The sequence below is a fragment of the Falco peregrinus genome, chromosome 4 (genome assembly GCF_023634155.1).
Source record: "Falco peregrinus isolate bFalPer1 chromosome 4, bFalPer1.pri, whole genome shotgun sequence".
In the NCBI taxonomy this organism is placed as follows: Eukaryota; Metazoa; Chordata; class Aves; order Falconiformes; family Falconidae; genus Falco; species Falco peregrinus.
In genome coordinates this window covers 27,589,180-27,597,861 of record NC_073724.1, presented here as the reverse complement: position 1 = coordinate 27,597,861, position 8,682 = coordinate 27,589,180, and the positions used below count along the sequence as shown (strand labels likewise).

The following is an 8,682-nucleotide window of genomic DNA, read 5'->3' as shown; positions in this document are numbered from 1 at the left end:
GCTCCCTATGAAGAGGCCCTGGTGAGGCCACATCTGAGTACTGTGTCCAGTTCTAGGCTCCCCAGTTCAGGAGAGATAAGGAACTACTGGAGAGTGTCCAGCAGGGAGGGCTATGAAGATGATGAGGGGACTGGAGCATCTCCCCTATGAGGAAAGGCTGAGAGAGCTGGGCCTTTTTAGCCTGGAGAAGAGAAGACTGAGAGGGGATCTTATCAATGCATACAAACATCTTCAGGACGAGTAGCAAGAGGGCAGTGTCAGGCTCTTTTCAGTGGTGCCCAGTGACAGGACAAGGGGCATCAGGCAAAAACTGCAACACAGGTAGGGCTTAAGCATTTTACATTACTTCTCTGTATGGCTGAAACTTCATAACTGAGGTGACAGGAAAGCTGGATAGAAATGTTAAAATAAAAAAGGCTCAGATGCCCTGGGCAGCATCCTGAGGTGCCCCTGTGATATTGCCAGCAGTGTGCACCACTGGGTGACACTGTGGGTGATTTGCCCACCCCATCCCTCTTCATAAGAATCAAAAATGGTTCAAATAAACCTGCTGTGAGCCTGGAGGGTGGTCAGCATGCTGAAGATGGTTTCTGCTTTGGGAATGTAGATGCTCAGAGCTGTGTCCACTTTTCTGTCTGGGGATGTCACTCTGACATGGTCTCCTTTTCCTCCCCACTGGTTGCTTTTGTTGCACATTAAGAAAAAGGTGCAATGCAAAGAATGGACTTTTCTTGAGCAATTCTCTCTCAGTACTCCTCTCTGGTCTTTTGTTGTTTGTTGTTTGGGTTTTTTTGTTTTGGTTTGGTTTTTTTTTTTCTTTGGTAGAGGCTCTGCTGCCCATGCCAAACCTAGAAACCAAAGATAAATGTTACTAATAAGCCAAATGGTGAGGATACATTGAATCATTGGGCCATTGCATGCATGCAAAGGCACAGCTGCATATAGGAAGTCTGGCATAGTCCTCGGGTGAGAGGGGAAAGCAGGAGGTCACATTTTCAAGGCAGACTATAATCTGTTGGAGCCTTGGGTCTACTTCGAGTACAACTCAGCTTTGCTTGCTGCAGGCAGTCCCCATTCAGACTTGGGATTTTACCAAATCTGTGCCCATGAGTCAGCCCTGTTCCTGCAGGAACAGTTTTTTCACTACACGTCTTCATATCCCTAGTTTCACGACAGGCACCAAGGTGCTATCATGCTATCATAATACCTTGAAAAAATAATAGTGATAAAGTCCAAGCAGGTATTTCTTTGGCCAACTTCACTGGACACCAGCATCCAAACTAGTATCTTATTTTTATTGTCTGAGTTTGATGTGGTCACATCCTTTGTAAGTGATCAAATCACACACACGACATCATGGAAATGACTTAGAGATTCTGTTCTTCTACTTGGTTCACACCTTGGTTTTGATATTTATAACTGTATAGTTTCAGAGAGGACCATAAAAGCCTCTGAAGCTGACCTAAATTTAGTTTTCATCCGTAGCGTTGTCCAATACCAAATTAGGACCCTTGGGAGTGGTAAGCAAGTCTTATGAGCCCCTTGCCAAAAAGCTGACATTTCCATCCTTCAGGAAATAACATACCACATCAGACCTTGTACGTATTAATACTAACTGCTATTCCCACTGCACAGTGAGTCAGTGGCATTTCTGAAAGGCAGTGCCCAGTTTAGGGGGAAGGATGAGGAATATCCCTGTTGGCTGAATTTTCTTATATGGGCTAGATGATATAGAACAGGTGAGGTGAACCAAGATGCACGAAAAATTAATCCAGCAAGTGCTTTTTCAGATTATTATGTAGCTCCAAAAATCCTCTACATTATATTGCATCAAAATCCAGCTGTGCAGAGGGCCTTAAAGATAAATTCCAAAGCTGCAAGTTTGAAAATATTCCTCCATTTCAAAACATTTTAAAATGTTATACCTGAGTAATATAAGCCATATTATACATAGTTATATGTCAGATGGAAAGGAAGCACCATTATAAGAAATACAACATAATGTAGTATCTATGAAAATTTGTAAAATACATTAGGTGAGATTCGAACCATCTCAGAGCCTGAATTTCATCCTTTTGGCCTAGAGAGAAGTAGATTTCAGCTAGTTCATCTGTCTTATTTTAGAGACCTCAATGTTGCTTCAAACCATTAGTTGGGATGACTAAACTATTCATGGCAAATACAGAACGTGCATATGCATTCCTCTTACTTGAGTTTTGGTTTTGTTTTTTTGGTTTTGGTTGGGTTTTCTTTTTTCCATTTTCAAACACACCTCTAGTCAGTTTGTAAGTGTAGTCAATATTTACCCATATGCAAACAAAAGGCACTGCAAATATCTGTTCATGTAATATGCAATGTCTACAAAGTCACATGAGATTGTTTCTGGGCCCAGATTTCAAGCCCCGGACCACATGCCAAAGATAAAATGATTAGAATGACAGTAGTGGCGAAAAGTTTCTTTATCACCAAGAAGTCTTTGGTCAAAGGAATAATGATTTTTTTTTTCAAGACGGTGTTCTGGATGGACATGTGAATATTTGGGGACTATTCAAATGCTGGAAATATATTGAAATTAGAGTAAATCCATCGATTCATTTGCAAAATATTGGTAAAAGAAAAATTGATGTTAGATAAACAGTAACTCCAGAGCCATCAGAAAACCTAGGGCCACTGGAATTCTGAATTAAAAAAAAAAAAAAAAAAGAAAAAAAAAAAGACAGAGATTTACTTTTTACAGTCTCACTTTGTCATTCTTTCATATCATGGCCTGAAACTAGTGCTATAGATTTGATTCCGCTTTGCCGTATCAGCATCCTCTTATTGTGAGTGAGCAGTGGCTGGAGAATCTTTCAGTTGCCAATTCTCATTACATTGCCTGAATCATGTCGTGCCTGACAGTTTTCATAAAGCCCAAGCTCCAGGAGACTAAAAAATCTCCTGAGAACCCCAGCTTTTGAATGCAAGGAAAAAAAGGAATGTTGTAGTCCTCGTGATTGCAGAAACAAGAGAAAAAAATTATCTTTGCTGTGCTCCCAATATGCTGAAGGCTTATTAACCCGGAGGCAAAATGAAACATCTCTCAGAACCCACTATGTTTGATTTTTTTTTTCTAAGCTGGAAGAAGAGAAAGTCAAAAGGAGGTCTGACGTTTTTGAAACCTGGTAAAAGCAATACTGGAATTCAGGTCATTAACTTCAGCTGAAACAGAGAGAAAAATGGGCGCTTTCTTGTCATAAGTCACAGAATTTTGAAATAGGTGTATGGTAAAAAGCAGAGCTTTTTAAAAAAATCATCGTATCACAGGGACAATAGCAAATTAATCTGTCAGACAGTGTATAAATAATGGATAAACATTGTCTGGAATTGCCTTTTTCCAAATTAACAAAATAGCCCATTTTATTTACAATTTGGCTGCCTTGCCTGTTGAATTGAAAATGCACAAAGCTGGCGCATCAGATGATCTCACAGAAGGCAGCTCTGCCAAGACTGCCATAGGTTGCTTTGCATAGTCATCCTACTGTATATCAACGAATAAGCATGAGCTACATTTCTTATTTCTTCACACCCCTTTTAGTATCAGCGCCGTGGAATTATTGCACTGAGCGCTGTATTATGTGCTCATTGTATTTTATATGATGCTTGGATTAGCGCACAGTTCCTTATTTAATAAAACTGTGTTGTGCTGCAGTTGTATATGGCAGCCATATATGATTACAATACACAATAGGAACTGCTCATTTCTACACTGTTCCTAGGGAAGTAAAGGGTTACTAGGGGAAGTGGTGTTTTATCACACATTCAGCATTGCACAAAAATAGCCTAGAAGACCAAAATGTTTGCATTAAAGTCTCCACACTTCTGTAATTAATTTAACTCCACAATGATCTATTTTGGATATTGTTAGCGTATGCTTTCTGTCCAGTACATGCATAGTTAATGACATGTGGGGAGGTGCATGAGACAGATATAAAATCTTTTCTTAAATATTGAGAAAGGAAGAATTTAGTTCAGTACTTGAGGGCTGAGCTACACACCATGTAGCCTTGGTGGAGCTGCCTCTCTGCTGGGGGTGGGGAAGCAGCACACCAGACACTGTAAAGCCTTCGTCTTGTAGGACTGGGATAATGTGACTGCACAGCGTGTGAGATCAAAAACCATATGTGCCTTTCTGTATCTGATGACCCTTTTTCATAACCAGGTTTTGGGCTGTATTTTTTTTTCTAGTCAGTTTGTTGATGGTGAAAGTTTCTAGACTGACAGTTGAAGAGATTGGTCTCCTTTATTAGCCACAGCCAGCAACCCGTGCAGGCACAGCCCTGAATATTAGAATCGATCCACCCAAGCCTTCATGTTTCATGCCATCAATTCCATTGCTGTAAAATAGGCGTCAGATGTGACCACCTCAATGTTGCCTATGCAAAGCATGGCAAAGAGCTGCCACGATTTTCTCTGAATATATGCAAAAAGCTGAACAAGGAGCAAAGCAGGAGATAATAGGCTCCAGCAATTCCTAGATTTGACCTGGAAGATTTATTTTCTGGTTGATTTTGTATTTTGTTCAGCCCTTGATGCCAGAAACAGAGCTCCTAAAAGCAGTAGTAGGTTATTGCTGCATCTCCTGAAAATCATCTCTTACCACATGCCTGAGGCCACCAGGCATGTCGCAAATGGTACCCTCTGGCCAGCACTGTCTTCTGATGTCTTTGGACTTGTAATTCTGAAGTCAGAGGCTGCCTATCTCATTATGGCTTTGCTGAACTACACTGGCATACACTTTTGTTGACTTACACCAGGCTATGTATATCTCATGCTTTGCCTCTCTCAGAAATATATTGCTTTGGTTTTCTTCCCATAGGTGAATCCGCAGTGAGCAAGCGCTCGCCTCTACTCATTTGCTCACGTACAGTTCAGACTGTGTGCTTTTGAATTTAGTCATGTTACATCCTGTGTTACCTGATTAAGATCAGTAGCTGGGAGTTGATTGTTTAATTGACTTTTCAGAAAATCAGCTAGAAGTTTTCTACATCTTTCCCATTATATGAAGGGAATAAGATGAAAGCTTGAAATATTTACAAGCGCAAGAAATGGTTCACTTCATTCCTGAACTCACCAGCTTAAACTAGCGTGAAGGTCCTTACACCACCAGGACTTCCCAAATTTTCCCATGGACTGGATCAAAACATCTCAGGCCTGAACCCTAGCTTCTCATCTAACACTCCGTCCTGCAAGTTTTCCACTGCTGGAAGGCTGAGGGCTGCACCTCAAGCACAAGGCACCCCTGGGCTCCCTCCTCCTCCAGCAGCACAGACATCCACCAAACCTCCGAGCAGAGAAGCCCCACCACCCCCACTGGTATAAACTCAATGACAGAGTTTGCTGCTGCAGTCAGATGCTGCACAGGAGAGGTGGTAGAATGAAACCCCAAAGCTACGTGACCCCATCAAGCCACCAGCCTCAGCAAAACCCAGGCCTCCCCAGAGGGACTGATTCTGCTTTATAGGAACTGGCTACAACAAATATAGGCTCAACCCCTTGAGATAAAAGTACAGCACTGCAGAACTATGCTCACCACCCTCCTACAGGCTATCTGACAGCATTTCTTCCAGAGTGTTACTCACTCACTTTAAAGTGCAGCGAGTAGTGGATGAAATACATGACAATTGAAGTCAACTCCTACTGATCACAGGTTTTACCCACTGTCATTTGAGGAAAAATAACGAAAAAGCATCCCAGGCCTGAGTGAACTGCTGTAAAGCAGTGGTGTGGAGTGTTGCTATTTGCATACAGGGTTTATCATCTTAATTTTTTGTTACTGTAACATTTTTGCTACCAAACAGTTAATTATGAATTAATGAAAGTGTAGCTTTTAATACTAATTTGTAGGACCAAGTAGCCATTAACAGATTAAAAGTCTTCAAAATACGAACAGTATTTTCTTAAAATGGTTATTTGCATGGGACACCAACCACTAAAATAGCTTTGATATAGTAAAAATCTTGAACTTACAAGTTACATTTTCCTTATATACTGTATCAGCAGAACAAGCCTTAATTATTAACTAAACCAATTACAGATTTATACAACTGAGGTTGAATCTCTGCAACAGAAGGGTTCTGAGTACAAGAGCTATGCTATGGGTGGGGCAAAGCAACAAATGTCACCAAATTTTTTTGCCTTTATCAATCTCTACATTAAATACTAAAGAAGAAATATTTAAAGTGATATACTCACATGGTAACAAATTAAAGACATGCAATTTTTTACTGAAATTTTTCTAAAAGCTAGCTTCGAGGATCACAAATTTATCTATTGGTGAGAGCACATATTGAAAAAAATGAGAATGGTGATTGAGGCATCTCCAAAGGTTTTATAGTATCCCATATTGTCTCAGTACCGGCTTTTATGCTTCGTATCCTTTGATACAGTTCTCCAAATAGAGGACATAAATACCATCCAGATTTTAAAACATTTTATTTGCATATTAAAAAAATTGTGCATTCCAATAATTAAAATCATTTGAACAAAAAAAAAAATGGCACTCGATTAACTGCATTTTACAGCTCGCAGGACCTTGGTACAGCTTTGCATTTATTCGTGTGTTACTCTAGTTTACTGTAGTCCCACCCAAGTTCTTCTTTCATCAACATGCAAGCTCTTTCATGCCACCAGGACCAAAGCCAGACAGGCAGAGGGAAAGGCAGCGCCTTCATTCAGTGTCAGTAGTTCTCTCTATTCTTTTGATGTGAAAGGGGCAGTACAGTCATTTTAAACTTTATCCAACCTCTTTGCATCTTACAAAGTTAAACAGCTAAAAGAAGTAAAATAAGAAGGCAATGCTTGTGGAATGTACAGTGCATAATTTGGAAGGGCTGATTTCATTACGATTCACCCGCTTGCTTCTCCTGTTCAATTGCTAAAAAGGGGGAAAAAAAACAGAAAAGGAGAGAAAAAAAAATGAAGATCAAGAAGCTGAAACGCATTCACACGACAATTCCTACGATTTGTAAAAATGTATCTATCTATCTATATCCACCTCAAAAAAGAAAGGTAAATAATTGTAAATACCGCGCTACTAGGCGGTGGGTTCAGGTTTTCGCTGTCTGGCACAGCCACAGCCCTGCACCCCCCCCGCAGCCCCGCACCCACCGCCCCCCGCTCCCCCCCCCCCCCCCCCGCCCCTTTGTCTCCTCCCGCCTCCCCCCGCCCCCCCGCCCGCCCTCCCCGCCGGTGCCCGCACTCACTTTCTTTTGAAGGCAGCGGGTTTTTCTCTTGCGTCTCTGTCTTCTTCAATTTGGACTTGTCAAATTTCTCGATCTCAGCCATGTCTGGTTTGTCGGACATGTTGGCAGGTGACTCTGCGCACACAAGGAACAGACCGTCACCCCCTCGCCGGCTGCCCGCGCCCCCCGCCCCCACCCCCAGCGCGGGGACCCGCCGCCGCGGGAGCCCGGAACTCGGCGCACGCCGAAAATACCGCGCTTAATCCCCGGCATATTTAAAAGTTGTTTTAAAAAGCGTTAATTTAATCCACCATCAAAGGCGGTGCAGCTCGCCGCCAGCCGCCGCCGGGGGCAACTCCCAGTCCCTGCGCGGAGCCGAGTACAATAGAAGGGAAGCGCCCGGCGCGGACCGCGTTTTTAACTCATTAAGGGAAAATTAATTTAAACATAAAGCCCTGGAACAGCAACAAAGCCGGCTTGCGGCTCGCACGCCACCGCCCTGTAGCGGTGCGTCCCCCAGACAATAGCCCCCTCCCCCCCCCCGGACAATAGCCCCGCGCCCTGCTCTACCCGCGGTCCCTCCCCGGCAGGGGTACCGGGCAGGGGGTCGTAGTGCCTGCGCTGGGGGACCCGGGAGGGGAGGGAGGGGGGAGGGGGGGGAAGGGAGGGGAGGGGGGTGCGGCGGGACCCACCGGTATTGCCGCGCGGTGATGCTCAGCCCCGCCGCTCGGTGCTGCCGCCGCTCCGCACGCCAGTATAAAGGGCGCTCGCTGGCGGGGCGGTTTTATCCCCGCGCCTATGCAAATGACGGTGATGTCACCCGCTAACCATTTTGCCGCTTTCCGCTCTTTTTTTTTTTTTTTTTTTTTTTCTGCCGGCTTCCTTCCCCTCCCTCCACCGCCCAGCCCGCCGCCCCCCCCGCGCACACGCACACACGGCTACAGACACACACGGGCACACACGCCCGCCCGCCCTTAAAGCCGAAGATCGGCCCGGTGCCGGTCCCCGCCCCGGCCGCGGCTGGCGGCCCGCACCCCCGCGACGGCCCGGTGAGGGGGGCGGCCGCTGCCCCCGGCTCCCCGGCCCCCGCCCGTCCTGCCCCGCCGCCGCGGGGCCGCGCAGGGCAGGGCCGGCCGGGGCGGGCAGGATCGGGCGGGCGGGGGCAGCCGCAGCCACCGGGCACCTTCCGCAGTGGCCGCGGGCTGCGCCCGGCGCGGGGCTTGCGGTGGTTTGGCTGCAGCTCTGCCTGCCCCTCTCCCGCTCGGGCAGGATCAGGTCGCTGGTTACGTTACTGAGATTTCCGCATGTAGAAGGAAAAGACGAAACCCTCGCCCCTTCAGAGCTCCGGGAGCTGCCCGCCCCACAGCCCCCTTCCTCCGCTGCCCTTGCAACCCTGCTGCAGGGAGAGAAAGCCCTTAGGCTGCCCCCGCAACCCCGCTGCGCAGGGCTGAGCGAGCCCGCC

The 8,682-nt window shown here is 45.5% G+C and overlaps 1 protein-coding gene across 1 annotated transcript; it reads right to left on the bottom strand.

Moving 5' to 3' along the window:
- Positions 1-6,454: 6,454 nt before the first annotated feature.
- On the bottom strand, positions 6,455-8,068 carry TMSB4X (thymosin beta 4 X-linked). Its single transcript, XM_055802585.1, has 3 exons — positions 7,913-8,068; positions 7,242-7,355; positions 6,455-6,913 (listed from the first exon to the last, which is right to left on the bottom strand). The coding sequence occupies exons 2-3, from the start codon at positions 7,339-7,341 to the stop codon at positions 6,879-6,881; spliced, it is 135 nt and encodes a 44-aa protein (XP_055658560.1). The 5' UTR covers positions 7,342-7,355; positions 7,913-8,068; the 3' UTR covers positions 6,455-6,878.
- Positions 8,069-8,682: the final 614 nt, after the last annotated feature.

Excerpts from the sequence above, each read along its gene's own strand:
- TMSB4X (XM_055802585.1), bottom strand. The coding sequence starts at position 7,341 with ATGTCCGACAAACCAGACATGGCTGAGATCGAGAAATTTGACAAGTCC. Across the intron at positions 6,914-7,241 it reads CCCGCTGCCTTCAAAAGAAA|CAATTGAACAGGAGAAGCAA; the intron begins GTGAGTGCGGGC and ends CCCCCTTTTTAG.